Source organism: Pyrgilauda ruficollis, unplaced genomic scaffold, assembly GCF_017590135.1.
Source record: "Pyrgilauda ruficollis isolate IOZ18807 unplaced genomic scaffold, ASM1759013v1 scaffold119, whole genome shotgun sequence".
NCBI classification, from domain to species: Eukaryota; Metazoa; Chordata; class Aves; order Passeriformes; family Passeridae; genus Pyrgilauda; species Pyrgilauda ruficollis.
In genome coordinates this window covers 1,711,602-1,732,466 of record NW_024510210.1, presented here as the reverse complement: position 1 = coordinate 1,732,466, position 20,865 = coordinate 1,711,602, and the positions used below count along the sequence as shown (strand labels likewise).

The window sequence follows — 20,865 nt, the reverse complement described above, 5'->3', positions numbered from 1 at the left end:
CCTGGATGTGCATATGGAGAGGCTTTTCTGGCTCTCTGCAAACCCTTGCCTTAGGAAGGATGCCATGTATAGAATTTGATACCTCTCAGAGTGGGATAAATAACAATGAAGATTGATCTGGGACAATAGAACTCAGATAAAATTAAGGACTGTCAGAAAATAAAAACAATTATCCAGAGGCAAGATGATCAGGTAAGAGATGAGTATACTGAGTGAGCTGCATTCACAGTGTTGGTGACACCATGCTGTTAAGCTAGCAGGACACTAGTCAGTCTTACTGTAATACCTTGGCTTGGTCCAGTGAGTTGAAATGGAAAAAAAAAAAAGTCTTTGATTGTGATTGAAAATATTTTCAGTCAGTTCTGATTAACAGGGCCACATTACAACAGGTTTGTTGTTTGGTATCAGACTTCCAGGTACTGAATTGGGATAGCTAGTGCATGGAATAGGCTAGTAACCAATATAACCTGGCCAAGTCTAAAAGCTCCTAATTACTGTTCAGTTGCACACAAAGCCCAGGAATACTGAAGAGGTGGACTGAAGACACCAACAGAAACAAGTCTGTTCTCGGTGCTGAATTGCAGAGGTCTCTAGTTTTTTGAGGAATTTAATTGCTTCATAAAGTGGATTTTTTCATTTCACAAACACTCTTATTTCCTGTTCCATGTAGCTTTTAATGTTGTGTAATGTTAGTGTGTATGTCTTATTTTTAAGAAGTCTCCTCAGACTGAGAGTTGCACTGATAGTGGAGCTGAAAATGAAGGCAGTTGTCACAGTGATCAGATGAGCAATGATTTTTCTAACGATGATGGAGTTGATGAAGGAATCTGCCTTGAAAGCAATAGTGCAGCAGAGAGGATCTCTAAAGCTGGCAGTGAAAAGGTATGATAATACTGGGGTGTTAGAGGGGTGGGCAGAAGGCTGGAAGGGGGGACACAGCTGGAAATGCTGACCTGGATTCACCACCAGGATATTCCATGCCAGATTCCCTGCTGTGCACCATCACGCTCAGCAGGAAAAACTGGGGGCTTTCCAAGGTTGCTGTTGTTCAGAGACTGGCTGGGCATTGCTCTGCTGGGGGAAAGGGGGGATGTGCTGAGTAATGCCTTTGCATCACTGCATTATTAATTTTTTTTTTTTTTGTTGTTTCCTTTATCTATTAAACTACCTTTGTCTCCAACCACAAGTTCCCACTTTTGCTTTTCTGATTTTCTCCACCATCCCACTTGAGGGGAGTAGTGACTGACTGGCTGGAGGGATACTTTGTTCTTGGCTAGGGTCTACCCACCACAAATGTAAATTATAAAAATATAATTAATTCTGACATTGAAGGTGAGGTGAGAGGTTGGGAGTGTGTGAGTTTATTTGAATTTTCAAAAATTGACATTACAACAAAGGAAAGAATTCCGCTGATTTGGAGATCACCTGAGATACATAAAGGTCTTCCCAGCTTGTCAGACAGAATTTCCAGTAACTTGTTTTGGCAGCAGACCCTTAAACTGGAGACCTGTTTTGCCTTGTGAGCAGTGGTTTTACTTGTGGCCAGCTGTCTAAGGTCTGCTAGATTTAGCTTCACAAGAGCATCTTGCAGAGTAGTAGGAGAAGACTGGGAAGTTTTGATCAGAGTTATAGATGAAGCCAAGGGTCTAAATGTTAAATATTCCATCAGTCATGTTAATATAAAGGAATTAAATAGCAAGTCAGTCCAGCATAGCAGCCATCCTACTGTGGGACATCAAGGGTGGTAGAGTTCGCTGGTAAACTTGGTTTTCATTGAAAATTTTGAACTTTATGATGATGTCTACAATATGTGCTTCATGTATTGTTGTTCAGTGAACTCATCTGAAACCAGGCCAGTAGCTTTCATTCAGCCTTGGTAGAAAGCTGTTTGACTTCAGCTGGTACTTTTATAAATTAACAGTTTTAAAGGGTGACTTGCATGTTAATCTGCACATCTGGCCCCGTTTGTATTTACCTTGAACCATTCGAGAGGGTTTTTTTGGTTTATGTTCTGAATACTGTCAGTCTTAGTTGGAAATGATGAAAAAATTAATTCTAGTCACTTGACTGGAACAAGACCAGAATATTTGAATGTGTCTGTAATGCAAGTGGGACGTCCAAGTATTGACAGTAGCTTTGGCCACTTATTTCATACTACTTGTTCTCAAGGCAGACAAGCTGTCAAGCCAGGCTTTTTGGTTTGGCTGTCTTAATAATGGATGTGGGATATGCTGAGAACATACAGTGTTTCTTCTGCATAGTCTAAAAATATCCTTGTAACACTTGTGAATCAGTATGGTTCAGTTTTATTTTTTAATTTATGTACAGCACTGAAGGCATGTGCTTAGTGCCCTGTATTTCCATCCATTTATCTATGAAAAAAAAAAGTGTATAGCCTCATGTGTGGAGAGGGGTGGTAAGCAAATAGACCTAAGCTTTGTAGCTACAAACTGCTGAGTAAAGTTTAGCATAGTAGAGTTCTGGTTTTGTTCAGTGCCTTTGCATTAATTAATTGCTACTACACAAATCCACTCTTTGCCTCCTACTATTTACATACCTGGGTTTGTGTCCTTATTTTAAAGCTTTTTAAAATTACCATTTGCCTAGGTTTTCTTCACTGGATACATTTCACACCTTTTTCTTCTCTCCACAGAGTTCTTTGTTGTATGAGCTCTTTTCTGTCATGGTTCATTCTGGAAGTGCTGCTGGTGGCCATTATTATGCCTGTATAAAATCTTTTAGTGATGATCAGTGGTACAGCTTTAATGATCAGCATGTTAGCAAGGTAAAAATAGTATTTTTAGTTATGTTATCCACTCATAAGTGGACCAATAAGTTTCTCATTTGTGATTTTCCACTTAGCTGCCCATAAAACCAGTTTCATTATATGTATTTCAAGTGTTTCCTTGATTTCATCATCTCATCCGAATGTCCTGCCATATACGTATGTTTCGCTCATTAGCTTAACTCATTTCTAGGGGTTTGGAGAGTTTTTCTTTATGGATCTATGTATTTTTGTGTGGTGGGGAAAGAAGTGTTTCTCCTTCGCAGTGATGGTGGGAGGGTTCCTAAAGAAGCCTTCATTCATGTACAGACCAGGCTGTATTTCAAATTCTGTATGTGTGAAGAGCATTTCTTTCTTAGAGAAGTGTTTGTAGATCTGTTACAGTCCAGACTGCTGTTAAACCTGTCCAGCTGATGGAGGTGTTCCAGCTATCATCCATAGGTACTATTGCAATCAGGAACCTATCTTTTTCTCTAAGAAGTTCCTACTTGAAAAACTAAAAAAACATGTTAGCATCCATTGTGAAATGGAGAAGCAAATCACTATGAAATTGTTTTTGGAAGTTAGCAAGTAAGCAGAAATATTTTTATAATTGGAATTATTAATATAGTGTGTTGTGTAATGCCATGTTTTCTAGTGAGAGTAAATGCATCTCGATTAGTGCAAGTTTCTCAAGTAATCATTACATTGATTTTCTGTTAGATAACTCAGGAAGATATTAAGAAAACATATGGAGGATCTTCTGGAAGCAGAGGATATTATTCCAGTGCTTTTGCTAGGTTAGTATTACTGTAATGTTACTTTTCTTTCTGGTAGTGTTTTAATCTAATGAAATGAATGGCCAAGGTGCATATGCCTAACATGTTACCTTAAAATTATTAGCAGATGCTTCAGATAGTTGTAAGAACTACCCTGACTGCTGTTTCAGATCATTAAAATAATGTGATATTTGTTTTTGAAAATCCTTCTTGGTTGGTGTATAACTTAGATATGATACAGCTCCCTGCTGAAATATAAAGAAACCAGAGCAGCTTCTGAAGCCAGTATTGTCTCCTGAGTGATAAATTCAGCTGTCTCTTCTCTTCCCCCAGCTCCACAAATGCTTACATGCTGATATACAGACTGAAAGATCCAACAAGAAATGCGAGTAAGTTCGACAGCTGTTATTTGCAAAAGTTGGGGTTTTTTAAAACTGAAGTGTTGCATGTTGTGGTTTTGTTTGTTGTTATGAAACAATGTCATAAAGTACACTAATCTGCAGAAGTGCAATATTTCTTTTATCACAATGTAGATGATATCTTGAGACTTTTATTATCAAGTAATTCACTTTCTGAAAGAGTACTTGCATTTATTGTAAAAACAGGATTAAGTGCAGTCATCAGCTTTAGTGTATTTCTCTACTACAGAAAAGCTTTGCATACTGAATGGAATCAGTGTGGAATCAACTGGAATCTTTTGCTGCTATCACTTTCTTGTGTTGCTGATAACATAAGCAAGGGAAATAAGAGGCTGACTTCAGTTTAATTAAAATAACGTAAAAGAGAACAGGGCGTGGTGTAGTGGGAAATTTGTGTGGAAAAAGAACGGGGTGAAAGGGCAAGAAAGATACCTCAAATATACCTGTAATGCCTAAAGGTGGAAAGGTAATGCCTTCTGTGGAAAAACTATATTTTTTTAAAAACTAATGCTTTGTTTTTACTGGCAGAGTTTCTTGAGGCACATGAATATCCAGATCACATTAAACAATTGGTACAGAAAGAGAGAGAATTAGAAGAACAAGAAAAGAGGCAACGTGAAATTGAACGCAACACATGCAAGGTTAGAATTTCTGCTGGACTGAGTAACAATACATTGCTAGTGGGAAATGTTTCTATAGTAAACAGTGGTTTTTACTACAGTACAAGGACTCCTTTGTGATAAATGTTTGCACTAACAATTCTTTAAAATGAATTGCACACCTGTTGGAGAGCTGTACCTAGTCCAGGCATCTGTTAGAGGTATTCACCAGACATTTTTGTTGAATTCATGTATTGCATGTGGATTTGAATTGGTATTAAACCCAAAACAACTTATCACTTATTTGAAGCAAAATTGCTTCCAAAGAATGTGTAATGCTGCCCGTTGTGTTTTGTACTCTTAAATCTTTTCATATTATGACCCTTGACTTAGTGCAATGGTATTTCTTAAACTAATTCTAAATAGTTACTTGGTAGAAGGAACGGAATTTTTCCAACCCTAGATTTAATAGTAACAAACAAAATAGGACCTCAGTGCCTTACAAGCATGGCAGTCAGCTGCTTTATCTATGAATCAAGTGATTGTTTTATGAGGAAGTTCTCTCATTGCAAAATGTGTAACTCTCTATGTGAAAAAGGAATTTCACATTCATTGTTCATATGTGCATTTGGCTTTGGAGCATTTGCTCACTTGTAGCCTGTGGCTACAAGATGTTCTGGTTATAGAAGCTGTACCTGTACCCTAGCTGGGAGAAAGGTTCAGATGCACACATGTACCTCGTGTGCCTTTGACATATTCTGTCTGCAGTTCTGTAACCAGCTGAAAGGAAACCATGCCACAGCTGAAGTAGAGCTAAAGGTGTATTTCATATTAGATTGCTTGAATATGGTATTTTCAACTTAAATGGAAAGATATTTGAAAATGCCTTCATGAAATTTTTTCTTCCTTTTGTATTTCAAAGATTAAATTATTCTGCATGCATCCTACAAAGCAAATAATGATGGAGAACAAATTGGAAGTTCATAAGGACAGAACACTGAAGGAAGCTGTGGAAATAGCTTACAAGGTATGCCATGTGTAACAGAATAGTTAAATTGTTTGATGTAGTGTTTTCTGCTTTGTGTCTTCAGATTTTAAATTTTTAATACTGTGGGAGTGTTTGAGAGGGTTCAAACTTGGCTTGGGGTTGTTTTGGGGGATGGTTCTTGAGAAGTTCTGTATGATGGGTATTTTGTTCTGTTTTTTTTTTTTTTTAAAGGTGTTCTAGTTTGCCATTTTTGACTAAATTTTCTGCCAGTAGCCATCAGCTGATTGCTGATTGGAGTGATGCAGCCTGCCCTTGTAAAAGGCAGTATGATCTGGCATACCCTTATTTTAAAATCAGACAGTGAGAGCTGCTGTTAGGCTCAGCATGGCCTCAGCATGTTGAAAGAATTCTGAACACTTTTATTGGCATTGCAGTAAAAACCTTTTATTAGATACATAATAACAGAGCTCTTGAGAATCTTCCTGGGTAGCTAATTCAGTAACAGGAGTGAACACCAAGGCATCTGTTGATCTCTGCCTTCCTCAAACAGGTGGGAGCTGAAGACATCAATTTTTGCTCACCTACTTGTACTCTTTGGTTCCTGCTGTGTATGTTTTTGGCTAGGAGAGCACTAGCAAGGCACTTACACATTTGGGATGTGCTAACATCTCTTTGAGATGCACAGAGAGTAATTAGTAGATGTGACTCCCTCAGGCCTCTAAGATGCCATCTGGTATAAGTGATAGGCAATGTATTCCGCTGAAAATACTTGTGGGGCCTGTCTTCATGTGCCTCTGTACATACTTTTCAAAATTCCCTCTTTTCTGCATTTGCATGCAGGCTTCTGTTTGAATTTGGAAACACATATATATATATTGCATGTATGTATGCATATATAACGTGTATCTATAACATGTATCTATATTGCAAAATATCTATGATGTGTTTTCTAAAACCAGATTGACTGTTGTGAATTCAGGGGATTCCTGGATGTACGCTCAGTGAGGTATTTCTAGCTTGCAAGTTAAGAACTAAGCTCCCAAGTAAGCTGTTACTGATGTTTGGGGGGTTCTGTGTGTGCACCTTGTAGTTAATGGATTTAGAAGAGGCTGTTCCCTTGAACTGCTGTCGCCTTGTCAAATACGATGAGTTCCATGACTACTTGGAGCGCTCCTACGAAGGAGAAGAGGATACCCCAATGGGTTTGTTACTTGGAGGGGTCAAGTCAACCTACATGTTTGACTTACTGTTGGAAACAAGAAGGCCTGACCAAGTTTTCCAGTGCTATAAACCTGGTGGTAAGATATGTAATGACATATATGCTTTTAGTCTCTCCTTGTCTATACTGTGTGGTGGCACAAGCACAGAGCTGTAAAACAGCTTCAGTATGAGGTGTTGCAAGAAGAAAACCTAAATTTTACAGTCAATATTCAGAACTACATAATGTGCTGTGCTGCTGACTTGCTTCTAGTTGAAGCAGGTCTAAGGTACACTAAAATTTGTCAAACTGGAAGGTGTTTTCTTTTTTAGCATTAAATTTGATCAGAATATGTAATTCTGAAATTGGACTGCATTCCAAGTTCTTACTGTTTATATTTAATGCAGCCCCTTAATTATTACATCAGACAAGCATACGTGTGTTTTCTTTGTCTGTTGAATTTTCTCTGTGTATATATGTGACTTTGTTTTCTTTTCTCTCCTCCCTGCAGAGGTAATGGTAAAGGTTCATGTAGTGGACCTGAAGACTGAATCTGTTGCTCCTCCAATAAGTGTGCGAGCTTATTTAAATCAAACAGTTTCAGAGTTTAAACAACTAATTTCAAAGGTAATTTACAGTCCTTATGGACTTGTATTAAAGAGTTTTTGTTCATTGTGACTGTGAAATGTGTCATAATTTCCATACCTACAATGAGAGCCTGCACCTTTTGCAGATCATGCTGTGAATTGTGTCCAGCAGGGTTCAGTTAGATGCTACAGCTGAGTTTGTCCACCTGCTCACTCCTGCTGAAAGCAGCAGGCTGCTTCTTGCTTCCATGCAGAGTTAGTACCTTTAACAACCTCACTGAGAGTCCAGCTGGTGACACAACTAATGAACCCTTACCACACAGGTGAACCGAAGTGTAACTTCCCATCCAGCTTTAATATTTGACACCTAACATCCAAAGCTGTCCACGTTCTTCGTGCAATCTCTCCTTTTCATCTCAATAGCCACTTGTTACCAAGATGCAAATTGATTTTTACCTGATTTGAAACCAAGGGACATTACTGTTTCTGCTGCATTGGAAGATGGAGATTGCATTTGCTCATTTCTGTGTAAAATTATTCAGTAATTGGTGTAACTTCACAATATGTGTTATAAAATATCATTCCAGAAATTTGAGTTCAGTCTAAGAATTAAGTGGACACTGTGCAAAACCTGTTTTCAAGAGTATTTTTAATTTTCAGTTGGTTCATATGTTAAAGATAAGACCATTGTCATGAATGATTTTCCAGTTCTCTGCAAAGCCAGGCCATTTTATGCTTCTGACCTTGTGGAAAAACTGACACTTGCTACATATTATAGGGTGAAGGAAAGGCACTGGGACTGAACAGGTTTGGGAGGTTTCCCTCCATGTTCTCTTTTGCAGTTTCAAAGTTGAAAACAAGCCTGCTCCTTTCCCAGTGAATAATCCCAGAAATGAAGCACCTTTTTCAGTTTTGAAGGTATGTGTGATGCACATGTTATCTCCCTGTCTTAGGCCACACACCTGCCTGCCGAAACCATGCGGGTGGTGCTGGAGCGGTGCTACAATGACCTGCGTCTGCTGAACGTGTCCAGCAAAACACTGAAAGCTGAAGGCTTTTTTAGAAGCAACAAGGTACACACTCTGGTTTTTAAATTGTTCATTCCTTGTGTTTGTGTTTACCTGTTGTGTTGTAAAAGGCGTGGAAGTATGTATGGAATTGATAATGGGCAGCTGTCCTGTATTTTGCTCTGTATTGTGTGGGGTTTCTGTGCCTGGTACAGTGGTGCTGGTGAATACTCTAGGCTAGGTATGAAACCAAGTGTACATAGGAGAGAGTGGACTGAGAATCAGACATCTGGCTGTTACTCTGGTTCAGATGATGCTGAGCTTAACAGCCCTACAAAGAAGACTGTGAAAAGTCAAGCATTCTTAGGGAGCAAAGATTGATATATTGCTATGAAGCCTGCTGGATGTGTTTGGTAAAAACACCTGAACAACCATACCTGCTCTTAGTATTATTAAACTTCTTAAAAAACAAATATCAAAACTAAAAGCAAGTTTTTGGTGGGTTTCTATCTTAAATTCAGTAGTTTTCACTATGAAGATTCTCCCTGGACAATTTGTATTATTTTTTCAAAAAAGGCTTCTAATAAATATTTCCAGTAATAATTGTGTAATGCATTCAGAAGAAGAGTAACTTAGCACTCAAATAACTTAAATATTTAAAATGCATACATTGCCCTTTTTTACTACAGTAGAAATAGCCCATCTTTTAGCACATTTTGCACATCCTCTGATGTTGAAGCTCAATGTTAAATCTTCTTGATGAAGAAAGATTGAGGAAGGCTTTGATGGCTCACAGCTGGGCAGTACAGTGGCGCTGAGTTGTTACTCAGTTACTTAGAGGCCTTTCACAATCAGTGTCACTACAACATGGAGCCCTTTGACAAAGGGAAGAGAGACATTTAATTTGCACTATTGCTTGAACATGTATACATTTAAAACTTCCTTATGACACTGTACTGGAATGTAAAGGCACAGTCTGCTGCGGTGGTGGGTCTCATTGCTGCCAAAACAGTGCTGTGCACAGGTGAAGGGTGCACATGGAGTGATTTATGAATCCACTTCTGAATGTGTTTCCTGGTCAGTCTGCTTACAGTTCATTCCAGTCTTTACATGGTTATGAAAACAAGGAAAAGTGAAATCATTATTATACTACAGACTCCTTGGTCTGTCTTTTTCTAAGCATGTATTTTAACATTTTGATAAAAGGTGATGTTTCTTGATGGAATTATTTCTAATACACATTAGAAATAATGGCATCAAGAAACATCACCTTCTATCAAAATGCTCAACCCTGTGTTTGCTGTTGTTGCATTTATTTAAAATACCACTACATGGTACAACACTTCTTTCCTGTTCAGGTGTTCATTGAAAGCTCAGAGTCTTTGGACCGTCATGTGACATACACAGACTCTCAGCTGTGGAAACTTCTGGATCGCCATGCAAACACCATCAGACTGTACGTTTCATTGCCAGAGCAAGCTCCTGGATCTCAGCTCAGACGGGCACTTTATCAGAAGTCTGGTGGGGGTGCAGGCAACTTAGATGAATCTTGTGAAAGAGCAAAAGGACCTGTAGGTAATATGAAATCCGTAGAGGCAATTTTGGAAGAAAGCACTGAAAAACTTAAAAGCTTGTCCCTGCAGCAACAGCAGCAGCAGGAGGGAGACAATGGAGACAGCAGCAAAAGCACAGAAGCCAGTGATTTTGAAAACATTGAGTCACCTTTAAATGAAATAGACTCTTCAGCATCAGCAGAAAACAGAGACCTTGACAACCAAATTCAGATTTCTGATGCAGAGAATCTGCAGTCTGAGGAGCGGTCGGACTCGGATGTCAATAACGACAGGAGTACGAGTTCAGTGGACAGTGACATCCTCAGCTCCAGCCACAGCAGTGACACTTTGTGCAACGTGGACAATGCCCCCCTCCCCCTGGCTAATGGACTGGATTCTCACAGCATCACGAGTAGCAGGCGATCAAAAGCCAATCAGGGCAAGAAGGAGACCTGGGACACAGCAGAAGAGGATTCTGGAACAGACAGTGAATATGATGAAAGTGGCAAGAGCAGAGGAGAAGCGCAATATATGTACTTTAAATCAGAACCCTACATTGCAGAGGAGGGTTCAGGAGAAGGACAAAAATGTATGTATTATTTTTTAAGTGCCTTAAAATAATTCTGTGGGTTTTACTACTTAATTCATATGCTGTGTTAAAAAAGTCTAATGGCAGTATTGAAAAACTTAATTATAATGTCAAATTAAAGCTAATGGAAGTGCAGACAGGATGTGATGTTCAGCAAAATCTATTTTGATTTTGTAATAAGTGATTACATATTTGAAAAGTCTTGCTCTTTTGTTTCTAAGAAAATGAACCTCTACTTAAGTGTATTGATAATGTTCCCTGAAGAGCAAGCTGAGTTGTCTTCTAGTGAAAGGATCATAGTTGCATCTGCTGCTGATGATTCACCTGTTTCAGAATGCACTTATTTAATGTGGTTAAACCAGCATATTTCTGTTATCATTTAGACTAACAAACCTGAAAATCTTAGTCATTTGACTGTAAAGAAAATTCAAATATACTTGATATTGACAATTTAATTCACTAACTGAAATACAGTGGGTACAGTGAGGCATATGGCTGACATGAAAGTGTCCAAACAAGTTCAGTGTAAGAGCCTAAGTGGTATATAATTGTCAAAAAAATACATAATTTCAACAGTGCTCTGTACCTGCATGTGCTTTATAACTAACAGAATAATAATAAAAGAATAGCTGGATGTAAGATAAATATTTTGAAAGACAAAGGCTTTCTTGTCAATCTAGAAATCTGATTGTAATAGTAATAGATAAAGAAGAGTTTCTCACACAGAAATTGATTTGCATCTAGTAAAGCTTTGATAAAATCACTCCTTTAGCTTGCAATGGTCTTTCCTTGGGTCTAATTATAAACTGCTTTCATTTATCCCTGTTTTGTTTTGGTTGGTCTAGTTGGATTCAGGAACTACTTGTTTGCAGTAATTTTGATGTTATCATAATACACTGCATAAATTATTATCCTGAGGGGAAAGCTTTTATTTATTTTTAGTATCATTCAAATAATTTATTTGTTCACTTCAATATTCTGAATTGTTTATTCTAGAGTGTTGTGACGTTACACAATCATGATGTAGTTTGTAGTGTAGTACAAATTGCATGTATTGAGAAACACAATTTCTAAAGGTAAACTATTCCCTTTGTGTTCCACAATTTCATGTTACTACAATTTTTCCTTAATTACAACATTAGTCCATGAAAAAGTCCCTTAATCTGGCTTTGAGCTTGTCTTGTGATACCCTGTGGCCTTCCAGAACACAGAATTTACCTTTTTAATGCTGAAAGCCAGGAAGGAAGGTAGAAGGGGTTGGGTGGCCTTTGCCCAGCCAGTCCCAGCACCAAAGCAGTTCCCTGTCCTTTGAGGAAAGCTGTAGGAGGATTTAGCAGTTGCTCCATGGAATTCTGTTTGTTTTCTTTCTGAACAGGCAAGATACTGCTTTGCTGAATGCATACCGGGGCAGTTTGGAACTGCTGTGTCCCCCAGAAATATCTGCCCATAAGCACTTAAAATACAGCAAAGCTTTTAAAGGTTATGATAACATCATTAGATAAAATGTAAATGTAGCCATAAACCATAATTCAGGCTTTTCAGTACTGTTTTGCTGCAAGTGCTAGCTAGCTCTGAATACATGGAAATTGTACGTGAGAGTGCTTTTTTTTTTGGTAGCAAGATGTTTCATACCATTTTTATCTTTATTTTTGCTCAGGGCTGATGGTGCATGTTGATAAAAGAATTACACTGTCTGCCTTCAAGCAACACTTGGAGCCTTTTGTTGGAGTTCCATCTTCTCACTTCAAAGTCTTTAGAGTCTATGCCAGCAATCAAGAGTTTGAGAGTGTTCGGCTGAATGAGACCCTTTCGTCATTTTCTGATGATAATAAGGTTATTTAGAAGTTATTTTGAATCATTGAAAGTATATTGGTACAATATAAATTAAGTTAATTTACAACAAGTGAAATAATTATTTTGGTCTTGGTAGCATGTTACAGAATACAATTCTGATTTTGATACCAGTTGTAACAGATATTCCTTTTGCTTTCTAGATAACTATTAGACTTGGAAGAGCCCTTAAGAAGGGTGAATACAGAGTTAAAGTCTATCAACTCTTAGTAAATGAGCCTGAGGTAAGGCATTGAATGTTTCAAGGCTGGTTCATGAAAATATTAATATGTGCCTTGGCCAAGGCTTTGCTTTGAAATCTTGGAAAAAAATGAAACTCCTTTTCTTCATATTTCTCTGCAAGGGATTTAGAAAGGAAGTTTGAGATTATTGCTGTTCCAAGGAAGCAGTTGGAATGTGATTTACACTATCTCTCAAGTGTCTTTATTTCTGTAGTATAAATGGAGTATAAGGGAATTGTTTCTTTGTTTCCCTTAAATGTGTGACAGTCATGCAGCATTCTCTCTGAAGAACAAACTCCAAAGAAGAAACTCCATAGCTTGTGGCTGTGGTTTTCAGTGGTCTGAACTGATCTAATTCATCCCGTTCATGTGCTGCAGATAGTGCTTGTCAGGAGGGCTCTCTGCATAAGGCAAGCTTGAAACAAAAGTGCCTCTTGCAGTAAAGCAGCTCATAAGCTTGTTACATCTTCTGGGACATGAAAAATGCAGATGTGGTTATATAGACTGTAGACTGGATGAAGTAGACTGTAGATTGCAGTCTTTAAAAGTTGACTTTTTATACACTTTAATTTTATTTTTTGGACAAAACTGCAGAATATCTATTAATAATGGATAAGAGACTAAGCTGAACTGCTGAAGCAGGGAATAAGATAAATTTAAAAGCAACTTCCATGGATGGAGCTGTGTGTGATCATGAAAGCCAAGGAAGTTGATGATGCGGTTTATTTAATTTGAAAGCTCCTTTGCCATTGTGTGGAATGTGAATGTAATGGTAGCAGTTAGCAGCTACCATTAGTGTGGCTACACTAATTAGTTACACCCCGTTTTAATTAATTCATTGCCTACCTTGTTAACGAGAAGCCTACTGATCTTTTTGTCAGGTGGATGGGACTTGCCACAAAGCATAAACAGAGGTACAGTTTTCTGTTCAGTAGAATTCTGTGTTTTATCTTTTTTTTATTTATATTCACAGCCGTGCAAGTTTCTTCTGGATGCAGTTTTTGCTAAAGGAATGACTGTCCGACAGTCCAAAGAGGAACTGCTTCCTCAGCTTCGAGAACAATGTGGCCTAGACTTGACAATTGACAGGTAAACGTGATGAAATACCATTTTCAAATGTGTTTGGGGATTTCTTTTCGCTTGTGGAGAAAGAAAGTAATGAAAGAAGCAGAAATAAATTGCCATGGTCTTTGAAGCAGTTTGTGAATACAAACACTAATTCAGCAATTCTTGGCTTTCATCTCACACAGAATGAATTCTATAGGGGATAATATTTACACAGAATTGCCTGTGTGTAACATGTCTGCAGCTTTAGATCTCTCTAATAATGATTTCCTTCAGGAAGGGGAACATGAAATAAATCAGTTCTTAAAAGAGCCACCTGCTCTCTACATGCAAGCCCAGCACAGGTCACTGCAGCAAACGGCTTGTGCAGCATCGTGTGTGTGTACAGCACTGATCTGGGCTATCTGCCCTTTACCATAATTGGGTAATCCCTAATTAGGAAACAGCTTTCTTCCTTTAAATCCCTATATATTTCCTGCATTGAGCAAGTGGAATACAGACTTGTTTCCCTTGTGTTTATGAATGATTCAGCACTAAGCTAGCAGTGACGCTCTGCTGTCAGGACTGTTTCTGAACATTAAACTTGTTCCTGTTAAACTTCACCAAGAATCAATGAGTTGCAGTATTTCAGTTTTTCAGAAAATACTCAGTCTTGATCTCTGGCAGTGTTAAGCATTCATGAGCAAATAGAAACTCACTGGGGTTTTTTGTGATATATTTTAGGTTTCGCCTACGAAAGAAAACCTGGAAAAATCCAGGCACTGTGTTTCTGGATTATCATATCTATGAAGAAGATATCAATATTTCCAGCAACTGGGAGGTCTTCTTAGAAATACTTGATGGTAATGATTTATTTTTAAGTATTGGTGATGACTAGGTAGCTGAAATACGTGCATGCAGCTGCATAATGCTTGCGTATAATTTAAGTTGGCACAACAGTTCAGTCTTTCAGTAGTTTTCAGACAGGATTGAAAAATAATTCTGTCATGGAGGAATTTGGAACCAAAACTTCTGTTCTTCAAAACAATTTTGGAATCAAATATTAGAGAGCAGAATGTTTCTGAAATTCTGCTTAACTGTTATTTAAATTATGCCATTTCTTAAGCATTCCTTTGCATATGCACTTAAAATTTTGATTGTGAATTCAGAAATGTAATTTAAGGGTAAGAAAAGTAGGCCATGCTCTTTGGCCTGTAGATTAACAGATAATGCAGTTAATGTATAGATGAGGAATGTGAATTCCATTCACTCAGGAATTTTCTTCCCAAGCATACCTTGTTTAAGAAGTGTCACTTAGCTGTTAGTCAAGTATTTTGGGAGCTATGTGCAATTCTGGTATTTTCAGTTTTAACAAAATTATGCCAATGAAAGTATCAAAATTTGAAAAGAACCTGGGAGATTGAGGAAGCCTGCAGATTCCTGTGGACATAGGTATCAGCTCCTGCTGCAGTTCAAACTTTACAGTTTAAAATTTTTATTATATTTAGATAAATGCTGTACTGTTTCTGTAGTGAGTAGGTCTTGGAGATACAGCTTTAGACACTGCAGCCCACCTAACTCACAGGCAGATTGTAGATTACAGGGTTTGCAAGAGTTCTGCAACAGTTTCACGCAAAACAAGCTTGTAATGTGAGACATAAATGTCTAAGCCTCATGTTCTGCATGCTAGATGATAAAACTATAGACTAATAAAAAAAAATCAGCCCTTGGGTATCACTTCTGCTTATCTAATTGTAATATAAACAATACTGTTCCATCAGCCAGAGACAGCTCTGAAACAAGGTATAAAAAGGCTGGAGGCAGCACATACTAAAACTCTTGAAGGTGGTGGGTGGAAACAAGATTTCAATAACAAGTGTGGAGTTGGTGAGGGAAATCTAGAAGTTAAAAGGGAAAAGCTAATTTTGGTAAAGGAGGTGAAGCACATGAATAAATACCAGATAGCTGAGGAAGGTCTCGTGCAGATGCCGGATCTGGAGTCAGCCTCTGGTTAGGTGGATAGATCTGCCATGGATAACTGAGCTGGATGTTATGGAAAACTGTGCCTTATAGCTTCAAGGAGATTCTGCCCACGAAAAATTCATTTATAGAAGCTGATAACAGAAAACTTCAACTAAATCATAGTCCTTTCCTCTTCCCCTTTTTTCCAAGTGAACTGCTTGCAGAACACTGGGTTACTTAATTTGTGCATGTATCTCTAGGGCAGTCTTCCATATTAGAGTATCTTTAAGTTATGGACAAACCCTAATTTAAAATAGGATATTTTGCAATGTTAATAAAAAAAAATTTCTCTTTCTTTGCTAGGAGTAGAAAAGATGAAATCCATGTCACAACTTGCTGTTTTATCAAGACGATGGAGGCCATCAGAGATGAAATTAGATTCTTTCCAGGAAGTAGTACTAGAAAGCAGTAGTGTTGAAGAATTAAAAGAGAAGGTAAAATGTGTACTATGATGCAAGTTTCTTGTGATGACCAAGAGCCTTATTGATGTTCTCTGGTGGGAAGCAGAGGGACGTCATAGCTCCAAAAATCTTGTTGCATGATGGTTATTTTTCTCCAGGAACTGATATCCTATCCCATCCCATTACCAAACCACATGAACTACCAATTTACTTCTTAGTTTCACATAATGGTCTGGTCTGAAAGTATTCAAGTGAATACATGCAAAAAAAGAAGTCACATCTTGAAGTTTAAGCAGCTTAATAGTAGCTTTGTCCCTTTTCATCAAAAAACACACATGAAAGAAAAGCTGAGCTATTGCCTCTTGGTGTTTTTTCAAGCTAATGTTTTGTTATTCCAAAATACCAAACCTTTCAGCCTCTTCTTACTTGAATTTGACAGCTGTTGCTGAGTGGTGTTGCTGTACCAAGTAGGCTGAGCTATGTTTTGGTTGGAAAGAAGTATGGCTGTGGTGTGGTTTGGTTTTGGTATGGCTGTGGTATGGCCAGGATGCTCTAACAGGTAAGCAGACCTGTGTCATCCCAGCAGAAATCTGGAGCAGGAGTGTCTCCTGTTGAGACTGTTTCCAGTGTATCACAGAGTACCATGCTTGGAGAAATGTGTATTTATACGTGGCAATACCCAGTTGTTAGGAGGCCACCTTGGATGTTGAGGCCAGTAAAAACGCTGGTGTCAGTGACCCTGAGAATTCATAAATGAGGGGTGTTAGTTCACAGGCTGGGTTTGTGTTGTACACAGGTTAAGCTATGGGCCACTTTCTTGCATTCCTCAGGTGGAAATGAAGTCATGACTACAGGTTCTTGCATGCAGTCAAGAATTCCTCCTCACTTGTGCCTGAAGAAAGAGTTGGCTGCTTTTGTTTGATTTGATTTGCAGAGCAATTTTATTTCTTAAAGTTCTGGTAGGAAGTGCAGGTGTGTGGAGGTGGGTCCTAGTCATGCCTATTTTCCAGCTGTGCCTGCTTCCAGATTGACTGGATAACACCTTCCATGTTACACAGGGTTTAACGTGAGGCACTTGGTCTCTCTGTATCTCGGAACTTGAATGTTATTAATTAATTGTTTCTATGAACTTTTTTTGTCTCCCCTTCAGTATTAAGAGAAGTGTGATGAAATGCTGTCACAGCAAGCGTCACTTGTGACACACACTGGTAACTTCAGAAATGTTAAGAATGCCTACTTGTCACTCCAATTTTGTACATTGGAGGACTTGCAGATAATTCAACTTCTAGATTTGGCAACTATTCACTTCATGTAGACACTGTGTAATGTTGCTTTGGAATAGTATTAAATCCACCATTTCTCTTCACAGCTAAGTGAAATAAGTGGAATACCCTTAGAAAACATTGAATTTGCAAAGGTAAGTAAGATTTTACCTTTTAAGTAAGATTTTTTTACCTTTTAATGGCACAGATGTGTGATTATGAGTTTTATTGTATTCACTAAGTAATTGCTTTTTTCAGGGTAGAGGAACCTTTCCCTGCGACATTTCCATACTAGAGATTCATCAAGACTTGGACTGGAATCCGAAAGTATCTACACTGAATGTCTGGCCCCTGTACATTTGTGATGATGGTGCAGTAATATTTTATAGGTATGTATTCCATTACAGTGTAATAAACAACACAAAAAAAACTGTGTTTAACATTTGTGGGGTGATGTAATGGACAGGAACATAAAATACTTTTTGTTACCTTAAAGAAAAGGTTTGAAACATTCAGCTGAAATATCTGTGCTCCTCAGCTTCCTAAAAGCCTGAATATTAATTAAGGTTAAGAAAACAAGCACTGCATCTTTTTACTCAATCCTCCCTCCTGAACCACTGAAACTAAAGCTAGTTGCTATGCTTGAGTGTGTATCAGGATTTAATTTCTTAAAATAGAACCATATCCCATGTGGAATTAGTGAGAGTCTTGCTGCAGGTTTTGGAGAGCAAGGATTTTATTGTCTGAGTTTACTCCTTTGAGAAATTATTATGGATTCTTTTTAAAAAGCCTGTTTATGCTAAAAATTCTGTTAAATGTGGGAAATGTTGATCAGCTGGTGGCAGTAGCTTGGGGCAGGAGTTGAGGACTGAGAGCTTGAATTTTGTCATTTCTCCTAAACTTGGTGGGGCAACCTCATGGACACATTGCTGTGGCAATTTGCATAATTGCATGTGAGCTGGAGAAAAACAGCCGGTTAATAATGTGCTGGTCCTGATGGAAATGACTTGGGAGAACATCTGGTAAGGACTGGCTGGCACACTGCTTCCAGCTGTTGGCACTGAGACCAAAAGCAGAGCAGAGCTGTGGTTGTCTATAAAGAATAGGAGTAAGAGAGGTGGAGGAGTATGGACTTGTTTCTTGCCCTCATTTGTAGTCAGGCAGAACACTGAATGTTTCTGCTGGAAAAGCAGGTTTAGACACATTGCCTGTTCCTGCAAAAGAAACCAGTCCCTGAGAAGTATTATGCTTAGTTGTGGTTTTTACTAACTTGCTCCAAGCTGAAAAAAAAAGCAGGAGTCTACTTGTGGTTACTGTATTGATCTGAATTTGAACATATGTTTACATTTTAGGGATAAAACTGAAGAATTAATGGAATTAACAGATGAGCAAAGAAATGAACTGATGAAAAAAGAAAGCAGCAGACTCCAGAAAACTGGACACCGGGTAACCTACTCTCCCCGTAAAGAAAAAGCACTAAAAATTTATCTGGATGGAGCACCAAATAAAGATTTGACTCAAGACTGATACTTGCTATAGCATTTTCCCTGGGGAATTTTTTTTGTTTCCAATCAAAAGGTTCACTACTACTGTGTAGTGCCATTACGGCAGGACATTCATTAGGTGTAAAGCGCTGACACCAGCACAGCCGGGCGGTGCCGGCCGCAGGCAGGGCCCCGCTGGGCACTGTGGGACTTGGAATCATGTTGTGCACTATAGTCAAATGTACTGTAAAGCTAAAAGGGATGTGCAAATAAAAGATTGGAACTCAAAAGTGGGCGGGGAGGGAAACGAGTGGAAATTGTTGAGGACAGTGTGCACATAGTAGCTAGTGAAACTAGCCTCCAACAGGATACTCATAGCTTAATAATAAAAGCTGTGCAAAGGCCATGGAAGAATCCTTTTCTCTGTTTGTTTCACTGATACACGCATTACCTCATCAGAGAGTGTGGAATAAATGATAACACATTGGTTCTAGGAAAGCAGCGGGGAAGGGCCGGGCGTGGGAGTGCTGCAAGTGTCAGGTTTTAGAATATTCTTCCATAAAACAGGGGGTCTGAGAGGTGTCTGCAGGAAGCTGCTGGCAGGCCTTGTTTGTTTGCAGAAGTGCTGTTGTAAGGTAAAGTGGTTTTCAATAGGTTACCGATGAGCAGCTCTAGTGTATTGCATCCGATGTGTAAATAAAATCTGCCCTATCCATTTACCAGAACTGCAGTTCAGCTATTTACCATGCTATTCTTTACACATATCAACATTCGTTGTGTACATTTGGAAGTATAGTTGCCTATTTAAATTTGTATTCATTTTATGTTTGACGATGCTGGGTACTTTAGGGTTGTACTTCCCCTTGTTAATGAAGTTTTTGTTCTGTTCTGCTACTTTTTGTACATTTTGTTTTTAAGACTATTACAAGTTTGCATCTTCTCCACCTGCTGTCAGTTTATTTTCTCCCAGAGTTGATTCCATAGCTATATGTAGTCAAATATTGGGGCAACCTCTTAACACCTCAACGTACGAACTCGGTAGTTCAGGCTGTGGTGCAGAGACTGATGCAGTCAACATGATTTCATTGCAAAGCCTAGGAACAGCAATTTTTTGCTTTGGTCCATAAAGATCAATAGAGAACAATTCTCCATAGTTTTTGGAAAAACCACCTAATTTATAACAATCAAAAGATTTTGGTAAACTTTTTCATGCCAGATGCTGTTTACAACAATGAACATGCCAATAAAACATTTGTTCATTCTGTTGTGTTCTTTTAATCATTAAATGCTGTGTTTTTTATTTAAAAAATTATGGAATTGTTTCATGGAAATGCAGACTTCCCCAAGGCAGTGCTGGAATTGCAAGGCTGTGTGTTTGTGTGTATGTGCACACCCCCCTCCATGTACAGCGTGTTGCAGGAACTGGTTTATAGCCTGGCTGCTGCTCCTCTTTACATTCACACCAAGTTTTTCTTCAACTGTGAGTTTCCTTTTCCAGAACTGAATTTCTCACCAGTGAAATCTCCAAGTTCCAAGTATTACTGACAGCTAAATTCTGCTTCAGAGGGAAAGGGGTGTTCAATGACAGAACCTTCAGTTCTTCCTTGCATGCTGGCCCACAGCAACCTAAAAATGCTGAGGAATCTGGCAGCTTGAGGAGCAGGCACTGCACAGAGGCATTCCCTCATTATTCCTCTTCGGACTCTCCTATGCTGCCTCTTGGCCAACATACGTGAGGTTGGCAGTGGGGGCAAAGGGAGCAGAGAGGGAAATACCATCCCCTAGGCAGGGTACTTCATTGAACTGCCAGTTACCACAGACAGAGACTGCTACAGCATCCTTAGAGCTTTTGGAAGAGAGAAATTAATCCTGAATTTTCCTCACACTCGGGTATTTGGAAAGGCAGAAATGTAGAGATTAAATCCGGGCATGGCAGCACCAAGAACTGAAAGGAGAGTACTGTCCTTAAGAGGGCAGTATTTACAGAGAGTTACTGCTCTCGTGGATTTGTTTTTAAACAGGAAAGTAAGAGTGGCATTTAATTCCTTCTCTTTGTATAGACGGGGCTGTCTAAAGCACAGTAATTTTATTTGGGGT

At 38.6% G+C, this 20,865-nt stretch overlaps 1 protein-coding gene across 4 annotated transcripts in view; it reads left to right on the top strand.

Annotated features, from left to right (window-relative positions):
- The window catches only part of USP47 (ubiquitin specific peptidase 47), a 50,951-nt gene extending 30,905 nt beyond the window's left edge, over positions 1–20,046 (top strand). For 3 of the 4 annotated variants that reach the window (XM_041485494.1, XM_041485479.1, XM_041485471.1), the window contains 18 exons: positions 715–882; positions 2,654–2,785; positions 3,488–3,564; positions 3,877–3,932; positions 4,491–4,603; positions 5,484–5,588; positions 6,640–6,847; positions 7,259–7,374; positions 8,288–8,407; positions 9,700–10,483; positions 12,141–12,316; positions 12,478–12,558; positions 13,529–13,644; positions 14,344–14,462; positions 15,925–16,055; positions 17,392–17,439; positions 17,543–17,673; positions 18,637–20,046. In XM_041485494.1, the coding sequence (XP_041341428.1) occupies positions 715–882; positions 2,654–2,785; positions 3,488–3,564; positions 3,877–3,932; positions 4,491–4,603; positions 5,484–5,588; positions 6,640–6,847; positions 7,259–7,374; positions 8,288–8,407; positions 9,700–10,483; positions 12,141–12,316; positions 12,478–12,558; positions 13,529–13,644; positions 14,344–14,462; positions 15,925–16,055; positions 17,392–17,439; positions 17,543–17,673; positions 18,637–18,811 (2,856 nt within the window). In that variant the 3' untranslated portion in view covers positions 18,812–20,046. The remainder of the gene's footprint in view (positions 1–714; positions 883–2,653; positions 2,786–3,487; positions 3,565–3,876; positions 3,933–4,490; positions 4,604–5,483; positions 5,589–6,639; positions 6,848–7,258; positions 7,375–8,287; positions 8,408–9,699; positions 10,484–12,140; positions 12,317–12,477; positions 12,559–13,528; positions 13,645–14,343; positions 14,463–15,924; positions 16,056–17,391; positions 17,440–17,542; positions 17,674–18,636) is intronic. The other variant, XM_041485488.1, reaches the window with a different exon arrangement.
- The last annotated feature ends 819 nt before the right edge of the window (positions 20,047–20,865 follow it).